The following is a 17754-nucleotide window of genomic DNA, read 5'->3' on the forward strand; positions in this document are numbered from 1 at the left end:
TATTTTTGCATACTTAGGAGCTGAATTAATTGTTATCTAAGTTACTGCTGTGATTTTTTTCCTGGATTTGCTCAGCCTAACTACATATTAAATCCACACTACTTGAATGCTGACATTAGGGTACAGAACTACTGAGGTGATCAGTCATTTCTTTCACAATTATAGCAAACTTTTCACTCAGTCTTCTTCCTGAATCATCAGGGCACAATTCTTGCTGAGCAAACCATTGTTACTTGGTGCCACTGCAGCAATGACACTTTGGCTGTCCAGGTCATCCTGCTCCAAAAAAGCAAATAAGTACATGATTAAGGTTTTTTGACATTAGCACATACTAAAAATCATAAATAAAATGGTTCCTGCTAAGTGCTTAGCTTTTATCAAGCAGTTCCCCAAAAGCAGATGGTAAAGAAGATAATAGGAATGCTTCTTTGCTTTAGTATTAGAGGGACCAGAATTTTTAATGTGTTCTATAAATTTTATATTTACCTGTGATTATAACTACAACAGATTTTAGTAAATTATTTCTAATCTTGTCAAGTGCAAGATACAGGAAAAAAGCTTAGTTTAAAAATTAAAATAATTATGTTCAGTAGCACAACACTAATTAATAGGACAGCCTAAGCTGAAAGCAGAAACAATAATGTGCGTAGATTTCTGAATTCCTGTCAGTAGGAATTTGGTGCATTAGCTCAAAATAATGACATTTTTACTAGTTACTTTCAAATAACCTGCTGACACTCAAATGAATGGCTGAATCTTTTCAGTATCATTCTGATGTTTAAAAATAATACTGGGTTCTGAGTCTGTGTTTATTAAATATACTGCTTCCTCACTGAAAACGAGAATTTTTATAATCTGTAATCTGATTTTAATGACAAAAAAAAACCCTTCAGTAAATGAGCTTGTCCTAGGACAGATGAGCCCAGGTGATTCAGAGCTGGATCGGAGCTCCCAGGAGCTGGCTGCTCTGTGGTCAGAGGTAGAAGGACTCAGACAGCTCAAGCAGAACTGTATTGAAAGTCACACTGCTCATGTTTTTTGATCTCCTCTCTTCTCTGGCTTCTCCTTACACACGAAAGAAGTTCTGAAGCATTAGTATGATTTGTTACATTTATTTGTTTTAAACTGAATAACTAAAGTGTCTAAAATCTGGAGGTTCAGAAGTTCAGGCTCAAGTTACAGCAGTGCTGCTTAGTCAACAGCATATTAGTCATTGTCTCTGTTCCTGTTTTCTCTATATTTCACAAAATTTCAAGCTGACCTAACATTCATTTAAATCTTAATTTTTTTTTTTCATAGCTTCAGTCTCAATATCTTATCTTTTTGTTCTGTTATGTGGGACAGGAATACCTTTAGGTTTTGTATGTTTTTAATGCACATAAACCACATTAAGAAGTGATCTTAGCAAATTTTGCACTTTGATCATAGTAAAAATTCCTAATGAAGTGGCTCTTTGACCTGCAAGGCCATCCTCAGTGTCCTGGTAGTCTGCAAAACCATACTAACAAATAAAATTTACCAATTCACTATAACTATATGGTTAGAAGGTGGTCCACAAGAAAGCACATGTGGTGGCAATGGCATGTTGTTTGAGAAATTTGGTCGTTACTGCCTTTTGTGAATTAGTGAAACTGAATTGATCTGATTAATTTTTTTTTTTACATGTTTTGTTATTGGTACTGGACATTTTTAAGGTAGAATCATTTTTAGAAGGCGGTTCCATTAAAAGTGAGGGAAAAATCCCATTTAAGTATTACTTGAAGGAACACCAAAGAAAGACACAAATTTTTAACCCTTATGTAATTTCGTTGTTGTCCAAGTACCTGAAGAGCTGAGAGAGAAGGCTACGTGATCGCTCGCTGTTAACACTAGTGTGCTGGGGGCGTAGCCATGTTCATAGGCAAGAGATGTTATGTATGCAGTGGCTCATACCTTAAAGCCCTTAAATTCAGATGAATACATAGCATTAGAGTAAAAGAAAAAAAATGCTGTGCTGTACTGGCTACGCATCTATACTAGCTTCTGAGGTAACACTGCAGCAAGAGGTGTCTCCCCATAACTGAATACAAACCTTTCTCTGTTCTTGTTAGCTTCATCTCTCTGCTGTGAAACTGGCAGAGTTGCACAGTGATCTAAAAATACAAGAAAAGGATGAGTTGAGCTGGAAAAAACTGAAGGCTGAAGGGCTAGATGAAGATGGAGAGAAAGAAGCCAAACTCAGACGCAACTTAAATGGTAAGGTATAGCTTTGAAAGAAGCCAAACTCAGACGCAACTTAAATAGTAAGGTATAGCTTTGCAGAAGGAGTTTAAACTTTGCATCAGACACATGCATGGTTAGACACATGTGTTTGTGTTTGAACCATTAAATAACAGGTTGTCACTGAGCACACATGAGTTCCTTGGAGGTCAGTAGGGAGCTGCAGGAGGCTAACAGATTCCTTTGCTCCTGATGTTTTCAGAAGAGGTCATTAAACCTGGGACCTCTGTGTCTTAAACTGTTAGCTTTTCTACTGTGAGCTGCAAAATCCAGCTTTGCAAGTCAAGGATGTAGCCAATCGCTCACCTTCCATACATCCGTAGTTGGTTTCTGTATTTTCTATTCCCTTGCAGTCATTATGACTAAATATGGAATGAATGGAAAGAAGGACTCTCAACTAGATGATACCAACTACATTAAAGACGGTACAGAAAGTGATACACTAGATGATCCACGACTGGAAAAATTATGGAGCAAGGTGAGTGAGGTTTCCAGGAACTGGAGTGTAGGAAATCAGTGCTTCTTCATTGAACTATTGTCTGTGTCTTCTGAGAGCCCCCAGACTTGGAATTTAATAGCTTTACTACTCTGCTTTTAAGTACTCACCAAGCTGCTGTGCTCTGTAGCTCACGGCTTTGTGTTCTGAGGGCATCCCACCTGCATCCAGGTCACCAGGTGTGGCAGGTTCTCTTTGCCAAAGAAAACACCCGCATCAGTCTGCATGGAGGATAAGACCCTGGGTCCACTGAAGACGAACAGAGTTTTTTCTCAAATTTCACGGAACTCACAATTTCCCCTTGTGTGAGTATTACACTGTATGGTAGTATGCTGTCGTGGTTTAACCCCAGCCGGCAACTGAGCACCACACAGCCGCTCGCTCACTCCCCCCCAGTGGGATGGGGGAGAGAATCAGAAGGGTAAAAGTGAGAAAACTCATGGGTTGACATAAAGACAGTTTAATAGGTAAAGCAAAAGCCGCGCACGCAAGCAAAGCAAAACAAGGAATTCATTCACTCCTTCCCATCGGCAGGCAGGTGTTCAGCCATCTCCAGGAAAGCAGGGCTCCATCACGCGTAACGGTTACTTGGGAAGACAAACGCCATCACTCTGAACATCCCCCGCTCCTTCTTCACCCAGCCTTATATGCTGAGCGTGATGTCATATGGTATGGAATAGCCCATTGGCCAGCTGGGCCAGCTGTCCCGGCCATGCTCCCTCCCAGCCCCCTGCGCACCTGGCAGGGCTCGGGAAAATGAAAAGTCCTTGGCTAGTGTAAACATTACTTAGCAACAACTAAAACATGGGTGTGTTATCAACATTATTCTCGTACTACATCCAAAACACAGCACTATACCAGTTAATAGGAAGAAAATCAACTCCATCCCAGCCGAAACCAGGACATATGCCTATGGTGTTTTTCCTGTTTTTCTTATTGTTGTTTCTGGGCTTTCTTAAAAAGATGCATTTAAAATAGAACCATTTCATGGACTTCTGAAAGTGAAATGTATAGTGAGGAGTGTTAAATAAGGACTTTCCCAACCTGGTATTCAAGTGAAAATTTCCGGGATTTACATTAATGCATAAAAAACAGAAAGTGTACTCTCAGTCTGGGTAGTTCAAACTGGCAAAGTCATAATCTTCAAAAATTAAATAATTCACGTTTTTAAGAAACAAGTAGTCAGGTAAAGCAAAGAATTCTTACACCAGTCTAGTGCAGTGGTAGTAAAGCAGAGAAAAAGATTTGCTGGGTTTTGCAATGTTACTGTAACTACATACAGCTCTGGCAAGAGACATGATGACATGTGCTTTGGGGAACAGTAAAGTGCATTAGATAGAAATATTCCCTAAGCAAAAAAAGAGTTGGGGCTGAATAGGTATCAAAAACATTCACTTTTGATCACGCATTGCAGCAAATAAGTCACCAGATTTGTGGGTAGTGCTCCAGCTGCCTGACCAGTGCTTCCCTAATTGCTAAAAAGTAGTCCAGTGAGGAACAAATCACTGCAGAGCAAATGCATGGCAGTGATAAAAGCTTCACTTGCCAGTAGAGTAAGATTAAGTAAAGACTGTGCTTAATATCAGGCTGCATCCCTCATGCAAACAGTCCCCTTACAGTTGCATATGGAGCTCCATAGCTCTTACTTCTGTATTAAATTATTTCCCATGGAATAGAAATGACAGACATTTTTCACTGGGTAGTCCATACCAAGTCTAACTTTATAAGTCTGAAGCAAACTACCTTTTGACATAATTAAAGCCACCATATCCATTGATGTCTAAATCCTGATCTCATACTAATATAAAGGGATTTAAAACAAAAGATCTTAAGGAAAAGCTGGACTTAATAGTTTTCTAAATGTGGTGGGAAGTTTTGGCAGTTGCGTGCACTTAGAAGCACTTAGCCTCGACAGCATTATGAGCTCATGTTTCTTTCAGGCCAAGACCTCTGGGAAGTTCTCTGATGAGGAGTTGGATAAGCTTTGGCGAGAATTTAAGCATCACAAAGAAAAGATTCGTGAATACAATATTCTGCTGGAGACCGTGAGCAGAACAGAAGGTGCCTGAACATTTCTGTAATGTTTCGAGATCAGTACAACTCTTTTCTCTGCCCATTGCCTCCATTGTTTCCAAGTTTCTTTGAAACTCCTGAAGTCTGACATTTCTGTCAGAACTGCTTGCAGATGCTGACATTTCCAGATACTTGCTGGGTTTAGTTCTGCATTAGCTGCCAAAAATCTTGCCAGCTAATGAAAACGTTGCCATTTCAGTTTTCTGATTTCTGCCTGCATTTCAGGCAGGGAAGATGATACCATCAAATTAGCAATGATGGCCATAGTAGTTTACTGGAAATTATGCAGCAAGTGTAGATCCACTGCTGCAAAATGTAGTCCTAAAGTCTGCAGAACACGTATGTTTTATCTCACCAGCTGGGAGCCCGAGAGGATATACTTGAATATCTTAGGCACTGAGCCCAAGGTGTATTAAAGCATCAAGGATCTGAATGAAGCTTGCTGTACTAATCCTAGCTAAAATTGTTAGAGCCAAAGTATTTTAAAGCTTATAGGCGGTTTGATGTTTGCATTGTAGAGTCCAAGCTAGAAGCTGCTGGAAGTCATTTCAACATCAGGTGTCCTGATTGGTCCATGAAATACCCAGGAAAGAGGGCATAGGACTCAACAACCATCCCTATCCCATTTCCTTGGGATATTGCTAACCTAGGAAAATAAGAACATTTATTTAATAAAATCTTGGGTGGTGGCCAGATTTAACGAATTAAAAGGCATTTTTGTAATATCACCCTCCAGAGCGCTGAGGAGCATTGATCTTAATATTGACCTGCAAGAGGAATTACTGCTTCTTGAAGTGTGGTGTTGATGCTTTATTTACACTCAGCTCAAATGCTGAGAACTTACCGTCTTTTATTCATCTCATATTTGGGGGATTTCTGGAGCTTTTGACCTATCAGGATTTGGCCCACGATCAATAACACTTTTCTTCTTCAACAGATATCCACAAAAATGTTATCAATCCATCTGAAGAGAACCTGGTGAAAGAGGAAATCTTGCACAACAAACACAGAGAACTCAAAGACAAGCTAAGAAGCATCAATCAGGGGTTTGAACGTTTGCGTAAAGTCAGTCACCAGGGATATGACACAACCAGTGGTATGATACATCGGTTTTTATGCTTATTTGGGATTAATTTCATTTAAAAAAAATTAAAAATCAGTGGGCAAGTAATAAGACGTAGTCACAGTATCACAGTACATGGTGTGCCCACAATGGGCTGAAGAGATACAGCCAGCCTGTTCTATTTAGAAGCCAACACTAGAAGCCTAATGAAAGGATAGGGACAACCTGTAAAGAGGATAGTTCTGTCTTCCATGCCCACATGAGAAGGGATATTATGCCTTCAGCCCCAGGAGGGCAGGTAAATGAGACAACATGCAGGGCAAGCAATGCCATTATTCAGTTCCTAGGGGGTTTTTTGCTTTTTAAAAAATATTTGCTACAGCTATACTTGCTATAATTTTAAGTTAAGTACTTGGATTTTTCTCTCTTTTCATCTAAATAGACCTATTAGTAATGCAGTGCTTAATATATCCCTGTGTATGTATGTGAGAAAGCATGCTCATCTTTCATAGAAGCTGGCCATAAAAGCATTGTGTCCAGTTTTTCATTTAGTGGTATGTGTTTGTTTAGAATTTGAAGAACCAAGAGTGATTGATTTGTGGGACATGGCCAAATCGGCCAATTTCACTGAGAAGGAACTTGAATCTTTTCGGGTAAGTAGAATTGCAGTTAGGTCTCTTATGGAAAGGTATTTTCCCACATAAAGAAACACTCGATGTTACTCTTGAGTGCAGCCACTGCTGTATTGCTCCTCAGACACCATAAAAGAGAGTCATGATTCTTTCTTAATATTTCAAATATATAAACATGTATGTAACTAGTCGTATGCATGGTTCTGTTATAATCAGCAAAATGAAAATTCTGGATCTTGTGAAAGCAAATGTTGCATATTTTAAGTCTTTGAAAGATCAGGCCCTGCTTGTTTGTTTCCAGTGCACCAGATTTCCCTCTCTTACCCAATGTCTTAATGTAATTACTTCTTTGGGAAGCAGTGTACTCTATATACCCAACAATTTCCCTCTCATACCCACATCTTGTACTGCTAACTTCCTGTGTTGGAGCTGTGTTGAACTGACCCCGAAGTACCATGATAAAGACAGCTTTTCAAGGAGATACTATAGAAATTAATTCCTGTGGGGTTCATACTGGTTTTATTTAATTCAAATTGCATTGAGAATTTTTTTTTTTTCCCCCACCTGACTCTGCCTGTTTATCAGAATAGATTTTGAGTGGTAGCCTGGAGAAATAACTCTTCAGGGCTTCTTTGTGGAGTTGCATGTACTTACGATGTTGTCTTACCCTCCAAGACATGGCTAGGGATACCTTGAGCTTCTTTTCCAGATAAGGTAATGAGACAGTTTTAACTGCCTGGGAGAGGGATTGAAATCTGTCTCGCTTAGATATCAAAGATCCATCTTATTTCTTTTAACTCACATGCAGCCCGATTCTCTTATGAAGCAAACGTTTTAATTACGCTGATTTCAATGGCCCTGCTTTTAAGAGTGTCAGAGGAAAGGCTGCTGAAGTCTGTAACAAGGCTTCTGCTGACCTTAGTGGGACATTTGGTCAGGACTGTACAATTGTAAGAGAGGTAAATTTGGCCTTCATATCTGCTGCAGTGAAAAAGAAAAACCCAATTCCATAAGCAAGAACACATATCTGCTTATTAATTTTACTGTTTTAGTAGAAATCTTCATTCATGCGAACCCTCTTCACCAGATCAAACCTGTCTTCTTACTGTGCATGTTGGGACATCATAACAAAAGTAAGACAGTAAAAATCACAGTGAAACATATGCCTATTTAAAAAGTCCATGGAAGCAGAATTCAAGAAATCATGTGCTGATTTCATTCAGCCTTGTTGGAGCAGCTGAAGTTGTGTCTTCTCCTGACTGGCCGCAGTACCAACCTTCATAAGGGTTTCATAGTGAAAGATGCAAGTGCTGCTCTGCTGGTACATCATCTGAGAGGAGCAGCTAAAATGATTTATCAGAGCAGTAAAACCCCAAACTGAGGTCCTGAATGGAGTATGTAAAACAGACTGGAATGTTCTACAGCAAAATGAAACTATTTTCTTGTCAGAAATGTTGAAAACAAAAACCCATTGCTTTAAAAACTGAAGAAGATCTATTAGGATGATGGATTTTTTCTTTTTTTTTTTTTTGTAATTGTCTTGAAATGAGAAGAACTTTGGCAGCCACCAGGACTGAAACATACCACTGACCAAAATTAAGTGGGCTCTGTCAAACGGGGATTTCACTGTAGGGTTTGTCCGAGTTTTTCTGGGTGTAATGCATAGAACTGCTGCCGTAAGTGGCATAACAGTTTGAACTTTTCGTATCCTCTTCACAGAGGACATGTCGTAAGACACAGAGAAACTGAATTTACTGCTTTGAAGTAGCAAAACAAGAGCATGCTTTGGTGGGTAGAGACATTACTCATTCTTTGGTCCCCCTTACAGTGTACCAGGTTATCTGAGGACCGTCTCTGATATGTCCCTGAACACCACAGTTAGTCTGGCCACTGTCTTTGGGACAAACTAAGAGGGCTTTTTGTTTGTTAATTAATTCATCCTATTTCAGGTTCATCATAGCAGACTGCAGACCCAGAAAACATTTAAGTCTGAGCAGCAAATAGCAAATCCAGGACCTGATTTTGAAAAGGGGCTTCTCTTAAAAATTGTCTGTCTCCCTCCCCCCAGTCCACTACTCGTATGAATTAACTTTTATTTGGTATGCACTGCTATCATCTCCTAGCACCTCACAGCCATTAGCAGTCTCCTTTTGAGGACTCTGCAGTGGGACGTTTTCAGCACCTGCCTTCAAAATTGGGTGTCTGGGTGGTGATGATAATGTATTGTTCAGACATTCTTAAGAAGCAGGGAACTGAAAAAGCTTTCTGTGCTCAACTTAGTAAAATAGCGTTAGGGATTTCTTGGCAAGAGAGAGGAAGCCTTGGAAAGAAAATCCTGTGAAGTTGTGTATGTTTGTTGTCTTAGGAGGAGCTGAAACACTTTGAAGCAAAAATTGAAAAACACCATCATTATCAGAAGCAATTAGAGATTTCACACCAGAAACTGAAACACGTAGAGGGAACTGGAGATAAGGATCATCTGAACAGAAACAAAGAGAAATATGCCATGCTGGAAGAAAAGACAAAAGAACTAGGATATAAGGTCTGTATAAATCCAGTGTACGTACATGTTGAAAGTTTAACTCGGTAGTAGAGGGTATGTAGATTATCCAGTGCTGATTTTTCATGCAAGTTGAATGACTTCCAGAGGGGGAGTTTAAGGCACACCTGTGTTCCATGTTTAGTACAGGATATACATAATTGTTTTTTGTAGGCCTAATTCTAAGATGCCTGAAATCTCCCTGGTCTCTCTCTTCCTGTTGTCACATATACTGATAGCAAAATCTGAATATATGATATTGATAATTCATTGTCTTACTAAAATTTTTTTGATGTGTTTTGTTTTCCTGCTAGGTAAAGAAGCACTTGCAAGACTTATCCAGCAGAATCTCTCAAGGTCTTCAACACAATGAATTATAAAAATATGTTCTCCTTCATGGGATCAATCTAACACAAAACAGATAATGTGGTTTTTGAACAGGATTTACCAAGAAGTCCTTCTGAAATCATAAGGATTGAACAAAGTTGTCCTGTAAGAAATTTTTTTTTCATCCACTTAATTGCCAGTTTTGTATTTGCACTATCAAATGATTAGATTATAAATTTAAGTTGCACATCTTGGATCATATAAATCTTATATCTGAATCAAGTAACAGCCTCTGAAATAAGCAGTTATGTCAAAAGGACAAATATGTGAACTCTCAGAGGATTCCTCCTAGTAAAAAAAATACTAATCTGATAGTCAGGACAGGTACTCTGATCAATGAAAGCAAACACTGAGGTGCAGGAAGTTAAAACAGAGGGCAGAAAAGTCTTTTATTTCAGTGCCTGGCCTAATACATTTCCTACTGAAGGTAACGAAAATATTTCTACTGACTTTGAGCAGTGGCTCAGAGCTGCACTGTATATGAGTCTTTCATGTGAAAGGGGGAGGAAGAGTAAGGAGGGAACAAGTATTGAGGTCAATTCACACAATTTAGTTATAGACTAACACATCTGAAGTTACTGAATGTATGTGTACAATTATCTTGTTCATGGTTGCTTGGTTTTGTTACACTTAGTCATTAAAAAAATGAAAACAAGATACTGGTGAGGTTTTTTTATTCTTCCCTCTCATTTAGTGAGAAGTAACCACACCTGTTTGAGCATGTTGCTTATTCCTTTAGACTAAAGTTCACTCACACCTTGGTTTTTGAGACAGGAGGGGTAGTTTTGCACTGCAAGAATGTGTTTCTATGTTCTGAATAGGCAGAAGGCTCTCTCAGAAAGCTTCTCTCTGAGCACATATTCCAGTACAATATCCGGTAAAGATTATTATCACTTACCCTTTCAAGACCAGATTTTTCTGTTGTGCATCAGAACTTTGGCAAACATTAGCCATCTGGGTTGAAGTTTTCTATAATGCTGACCCTTTATTTCTAAGGAGTGTTTCACATGAAACTGTTCCAGGAACAAGGTTAAGGCAAAGGTCCAGCATAGGTAAATCATTACAGCTGCTTGGTTAAGAAGCTCTGTCACTCACAGGCTGCAGCGGTGTAGTGTACTGCATGAGGAAGCTGTCCTCGAGCCTCTCTTGTCGTACCTATTCCATGAGAAACACTGAAGAGATCCATTCAGTCAGAATTAGCTCCTCTGTATATAATTTATCCAGTTCCTGGGCCCATGGTGGGTTAAAAGTAGTACGATTCTGTATGTAAAGACTATTTCATAATGTGCAAGTGATCTGAACCAAAACTGTCTTACTTTGAGATTCTAAATATCTTACTTTGAAGCAATAAGCTTTTTTTTTTAAAAAACTTTTTTATTTCAATGTAAGCTACAGTTACTCATATTCCAGAAAATCATTGTCCATCACGAGAAACACAGGCTACCATTAATATTAGCAGTCACCTTAGAGATGGTTCAGTTCATGTAGTTTATGGTGTACGTTCCCTTTGGTTGGTAAGCTAAAAAAAGTAAACCCCAAAATAGCTAAAACTCATTTATGAGAAAACTGGTTTGTTTTTTTCCTAGATGCTACAAACACCATTTCTTCCCCAGGCTGTCACTTTCAGGGCTGTTCAGCCTTCTTTAACACAGCAGTAGCTGCATTGTCTTACAGATTTATCTTCATAATTTTTTTCAATTTTTTGAGGTGAATGCAGAATAGAAATGTATTCTGTATTGTGTGTGCAGATTTCACTTCATTTTTCCCTTTGGTAGAGTAAGAAATAAATCCATGTAGCACAGGTCAGTTTGGTGTTTGGTGACTGTAGTCTTGTTTGGTAACTTGGGTGTGGAGAGGCCCACACCACTGGCTCCCGCGTGAAGAACTGGAACATAAGCACTAAATATATCAGCAGAGGAAAGGAACTAAGCAAAGCACTGAACTCTGAGCAGCTCCTGCTCAGCAATCCAGCAGGGTTGTACAAGAATGGAAAAGCTTTTACTGAGCACGTTCAGATACTGCTGCTGGGGGAAACCTGTTGCACAAGGGAAAGCAACGTGAGTATCTCAGCCTACAGTAAAGGCGGGCAGAGTGGCTGTATGCTCCACACAAGGGGGCATAGCAGAAGGCTGGGTTTCAGGTGTGTACCTGAAATAGAATATGCTTCTTGAAGAATGTCTGAAGAATTCTGGAATAGCACAGGGTGCTGGATTCACGGAACTCATAACTGGGGTCAGATCAGCAGTGGTAATGGTTGTCTCCTAGTGCAGAGCTGCTTCAGCACAGGCTGTAAACAGAGGTGACGCTGTACCATGCGGTGGTGGCTGTACCACATCTTTACCCACCACGCCATGGCAGTAATCGGGCTCAAAGGCCGGGTAGGCTCCAGCAGAGAGAACGCTTGGCAAGCGCTTTTAAGTACAAGAGGCTGACAAAATATTTACATGTCACAGTAATTTCAACTTAGGAAAGAGTCAGATCGTCAGTGGCAAAGGGTGGAAACTGGGGTCAGCACAGTCACCTCACTTTAGTTATTTAACATAGCTGTTAATGACTTATAGGGCCCAAAGATTGTTCACACAAACCTAGAGGAGGAAAAATATTAAACAGCAGTAGTTGCTGCCCCTGAATCCAACTTCCCCCTGAAGTAGTCTGTAGTTGCGTTAGAGTCTGCAGCAGCACAGAGAAGACATTAGGAACGGTCTCCATTCCTGTCAAGGCTCGCTGGGGCTTTTGGGATCTGGGGACAGTGGACAGGCTAGTGAGTTGTAAAGTTTGATTTCACTCATTTCTATAGTCTGCATCTCACACACATCAATAGTTAATTATTGTAGTTTTTAAGCCTCCGAAGACAACTTCTATGGCCAAAATAACAAGAGTGGGTCGTCTTTGAGACATTAAAGATTAAAAAAGAGCTTGAGTCACCATTCTTGTGTTTCTGTAAATAGCAATAAAAATTCAAAGCCAACGAAAAAGGTATAAATGAAATATGCCTATAGTCCTGTACCTAGTAAAAGGTGAATAATGGAGTTCACAGGTGAGACTGCATGGAAGAGACATCTGGATAGGAAAGAACTAACTAACTGGTTGAACCTTCTCTTCCTTAACTAGTATTTTATCTGATCCTTTTGTAATTATTCAAATTACCAAGTTCTTCAAACCACTCTGAGAAACAATTTGAAATACAAAAGTGGGAGCAGAAAAAGGAGGAAGGAGCTGCATTTCTTAGGGGAAAAAGAAAAAAGATCAGAACATTTTATGTTTTATACGGTCTGTCAAATTCTGCCCTGAAAAACAACCTCAATTTAAATAAATGTGTCAGTGATTTCACATAGGACAGATTTTATTCATTAAACAGGTTGGGGGTGGAAATGAGACGGAAATAAATACACAAGGCATTAAATACAACAAAAATAACCAAGTCTTTCTTAAAATAAACACTATGTCCTACACGCTGATGGAGTAGCTCAGGTCGCATCATTCTACCAAGACAAATAAGGAACCGCCACTATGGCAGATGTATTGCTGTAACGATTTCCCCTCTCCCTTCCCAAGGGATTCGGATGCCTAACAGATCAGGCAATAGCCAAAGTATTTAAATTCATCAGGTAGAGCTCATTTACATTTTGTAAGCTGAGGGGCCATCTGATTTCCTTGGTAGGGCTCTCCTCCTGCTTGCTATGTGTCGGGCTCCCTCTGTGGGGCTCCCGCTAGCCAGGGTGTTACGGCATTTGCACAGAAGGTGACAGAGAAATCAGCTGAGCTGCCAGGATGCAGCTGCCTCAGCAGCTGATCTTGGCTGAGCCTTTGGAAGGGCTTCAGGCCCTGACTGGGGAGCAGAAGGCAGCTCCCGAGCTCCCAGCTCAAGAACACGGAGCACACCATGTGTGCGCTGCCTCGATCCCAGCACAGAGGGTCTGCAGCGCTGCTTGAGCAGGCATCTCGCCCGCTGGCCCTAAGGGGAGCTGGCAGGGGCCCTAACTCATCGTATTTTCAGTTCTGCCATTTATTCAAGACGTGAGTTTAGGTGAATTGGTACAGTTGCACTCCATGAAAGAATGTAGGTCCCCAGCCAGGATCCAGCGTGCCACAGTGCCCAGAAACCAGAGCATTGCACTGGGAGCCAGGCTGCTGAGAGCTCCTCTGCAGGCCCTAACCCAGGATCACCTGTCAAAAGCCCAAGCACAGTGTTCAGCTCAGGACTAACGCAGACAGAGGTAACACGCAGTTCACTGCTCGGTTCACAACATATTCATCATCCACAGACCTTCCCTGTCATCATTTGGCACTGCTTCAGAGAGGTATTTGGGTTTCGGGTTTGTTTTGTTTAAAAAGGTGCCATTTCACATACAAAAAAAATCTACCAGTAAATAATACACAGGCAGTTCTAAAATAATTTTTTAAAATAATTTTTCTTTCCATAGCATTTAATTAGGATAGAAGAAATAAATTAAAAAGTCATGAAATATAAGTCAATAAATAGAATAGACTGTTGCTTTCAGTACAAACAGACCTACCCTTGTAACAGAGAACAGGGAGCTATGAAAGACGAAGACTGCATTCTCCATATATGCCATGTTACCTAACAAACAGCGTCTAAATACCAGAATCAACATTTCCAAATACAACACACCGTTAACATGTATTTCAGGCCATTCACATAGCACCTGTTGCGAAGCAGGTTGTTAATCTACAGAAAAAAAAGACTGTATGGATTTCTTTTACTAGTATCCACAGTCACAAAATGGAAGCATTCAAAAAATCTGTCCACTTGAGCCAAAATAAATTTATAAACTCTCATCTACACTAAGTATTTTAAGTTAAGGCATATTCGGCACAGCAGTGACTGTAACCCAAATGCTTTTATCAATAGCCCTTAATGCACTTACATATCCAAATCTTCATGTATATTATCCTACCACACAACAGAAGAGCACTCTCCTAAATTAAAAATAAAATAGTACACAGATATTAATGCTTAACATGTGAACATAAAAACAATGGATACATTAATATAGCATGTAGATATTTTGTTCCTTCACTGATGTTACCTTAACAGAAAGCTGCACACATCAGTTTTAATAAAACTAATCCTTTTCAGTCTCAAAGGTTGCCTGTCACGAATTGGTCTACTGTAACTTAAACCTGGTGATTTCTATAGGGCAAGTGAGTGTTCAATCACTTTGAAATAAGCCTCTTACTACAATAAAATGCTATTTAATGTTCCGCAGTTATAATTTTCCAGGCAACTTACTTTAAAGGGAGAAGGGAGCTATATTATTTTAAGAAGAAACGCACTGAGAACTTGAAACCCGCATATGAAACCCAATAGTTTGCAATGCTTAGCATCAGATCTGGGAGTCTAACCTCAAAATTCAAATCTCAGTTTCTAATCAAGAAGGCATCTGAACCAGAACCATTAACTGTGGTTAATGGTCCTTCAATGGGGAAATAATCCATTCTCCAACTGCAACTCAGATCCAAGTTCTGGGACTCCCGTTTACAATTCCAAATATACGCAGTCACAGAGTCTTCATTCATACCAGTTCCTGGGACCATTATGATCTGGTATTTGCTCCATTTTGAAGTTCACAAAAACGAAAGGGGAGCGAGCAGAACTATGTGTGAAAAGTGACATCTCTGAAAGAAGAGACTTCCAAGAGCTGGCAAGAGCTTAGGAATCAGGGGTTACTGCTCATTTCAGTTCACCAGCAGACTGCTGGCAGTGGGAAATGCAGTCATTTTCCCCCAGTTTTTGTAAGGAAATTTTCAAGTTATACCTTGTTCCTAATCTGTACCGAACTGACACAGATTGGTACATGAAAAACACATTTGAACAGTCTGAACACCTTCCACACAGGTAAATGCGGCGTGGAACATTTGAGTTACCCTTCTCCAAGCCCTTCTTCAAGCGGCTAATAATGATCGATACGGGATGCATATGTCTTAGTGTTTGCATGAGCCTCACTTTGCTGGTGTCGCTAAACCTTTACCACTGATGGATTTTTTCAGGTCTGGTGCAAACTGACCCTTATTCCCCTGCAGAGAAATGAACTTTGCAGAACTGCAAAACAAAGGTTTCATTCATGAGTAGTTATTAATTTGGGGTAAGAACATGATTTTCCAGAGATATTCTTAGGAATTGTTTTCCTTCTCATTTTATTGCCATCTGTATACAGAGCTATGCTAGAATTTTTGAAAGAAAAAACAGCCAGTGTACCCAAATAGGGCAATCAAAGTCCAAATCAAAGTACTGCTGCAGCACATATCTAGGATTCCAGAAGAAACAGGAGTGAGCATATTTAGCCACAAGCAAACAGTGAGAGCAAACATGAATTCTCTTTAGCTCCTTCAAACCAAGGAACACAGCAACTCATCCTATTCAGCTTTGACCACTTACAGCTTTCCAGTGACACAGCGGAGACTGAGAGCAGGGGCAGGTAGTTCGGCGTTTTCACGGTGACAACCTTGCTGCTTGGCCACCAGGTTTTGTTTTATCCTGTTGGTTCTGGCTCTTCCTGCACTGCCCAGGGCAAGCACCACGCTGACGTACCGAGAGACAGGGTTCCCGTCACAGTCCAAACCGAAGATGTGGCCAGCGGCAGGCTGTAACTTGCACCTTGACAGTTCCCCAACCAGATGGGGAGGGTCTAAACATGTTAAATCTTGTCAGTGTAAAGGAGGGCTTGGCCAGAGAGACACTCGCTGAAGGAGTATCTAGCGTCAGCAAGCAGCCAGCAGCCCACCTGGGACTTCAAGTCCAGTCACCGCAGGAAATGGTGGCTTATCACGTATGGTCACTAGTTTCATGCATTCACGGTAAAAAGCAGAGATGGCAAAAATTCATCTACAAGTGCCTGGGCTTTCAATAGACCCGATCCATTTCTAGCAAATCTCCCAGCTATTGTAAATAACACTGGTATAGCTGAACACAGAACTAGGTGCACCTTCATGTCAAGTCAGGGCACTCTCTCTCTGTCACAACAGGGCCCAGCTCCCATCATCCCTCACCCAACGTACATACTAAGCTTTCATATACTTTCCACAGAGAAGAAAAACCAGGCATGGAGGATAATTCCCTCCAAAGTCTAGACCGCATATCCAGTACAAACTTGAACGACTTGCATGACTCGATGCAAAGACAGTGAGATGCACTTTGTCTCAAGTACAGCATAGAGTGGACATCAGCATTAACCATCCCACAGTTTCCACTCCATTCCTGGTGGAGACGTGCCAGCACACCTTCTGTTTGGCTGAGGACACAGCAGCGACCTCAGCCTGTTCCAGGAAACTCCACTTACTGGCTACAACCGCACTTTGTACAAGAAGCGGCAATCCAGCCGGCAGTCTCCAGCACTGACCCAAACACTGCATTTGACAGACTCAAATACTCTTCCTTCACCCTGTCTCTGCCCTTCTCCTGTCAGTACAATAGCTGGCAAAGGACAACTGTTGCTTTCCAGCTCTCTGCTGACACCTACCTACTTCTCCATTGAACTCCCAATATGAATTTTTCCTGTGCTTCCCAATTTGTGTCCAGTACTGCTGATTGTTGGGACTAAAAGAGCGTTACAGCAGCCAAACGGGGTCCATCTTCCAACTGTGGCAGACAGAGACACCCATGTGTGATGAATCTGAGCGATTCATTACATAATAGAACTTTGGGATCCAAAAGGCCAGATTCCCTTCCGAGCATGCAATCTGCTCTATTTTCTGTATGTGAACTATCCACAAATTGCGAGCTCAGCCCACAGATGAATAAAATTTAACTTATACAATAGCAGATGCTAGGGCTTTTTTTTTTTTTTAGGGATTTCACAACAGTATAATGTACTGTAGAGACAAATTACTGTCAGGCTAAATCTGCTTTCTGATCCCACCCCCTCACTTCACATTCCTCAAATAAGTTGACGCTTATTATTTCAGTAAAACGGTGATGTTACATACGCCTCTGTGTACACAGTGGGATAATAAATCTGAATTATTTCTAGATGCTCTGGTGCAGACAAATGTTTGAAAGCAAGTAAGTTTTAAAGTTAACTTTCACTTAACCTAAAGTTTTTACTAAACTCAAAGTTCACTTGGCAGCTGCACTTTTCCCAAACCTGCCCACTGCCTTATAAAGCTATTTATAGTATCAGAATCCAGGATTGCATGTATTTTCCTGTCACTTATGTTCCAGCCTTTCGAAGAAAAGTCCACAGGAGAGTTGCTTTTAATCTGTAACCACCTGACCATCACTGTCCTAAGCCTTAGAGTGAGGCTGCCCTCAAGCTTGTCACCTTTCAGGGAAAGCATAAAACTG

The 17754-nt window shown here is 40.5% G+C and overlaps 1 protein-coding gene across 1 annotated transcript; it reads left to right on the forward strand.

The window, feature by feature from the left end:
• Positions 1-916: 916 nt before the first annotated feature.
• Positions 917-10094, forward strand: LRPAP1 (low density lipoprotein receptor-related protein associated protein 1). The gene is made up of 8 exons (XM_009573246.1): positions 917-979; positions 2091-2235; positions 2613-2737; positions 4696-4816; positions 5766-5924; positions 6462-6544; positions 8889-9065; positions 9377-10094. The coding sequence occupies exons 1-8, from the start codon at positions 917-919 to the stop codon at positions 9440-9442; spliced, it is 939 nt and encodes a 312-aa protein (XP_009571541.1). The 3' UTR covers positions 9443-10094.
• The last annotated feature ends 7660 nt before the right edge of the window (positions 10095-17754 follow it).

Source organism: Fulmarus glacialis, unplaced genomic scaffold, assembly GCF_000690835.1.
Source record: "Fulmarus glacialis isolate BGI_N327 unplaced genomic scaffold, ASM69083v1 scaffold5460, whole genome shotgun sequence".
Lineage (NCBI taxonomy): Eukaryota > Metazoa > Chordata > Aves > Procellariiformes > Procellariidae > Fulmarus > Fulmarus glacialis.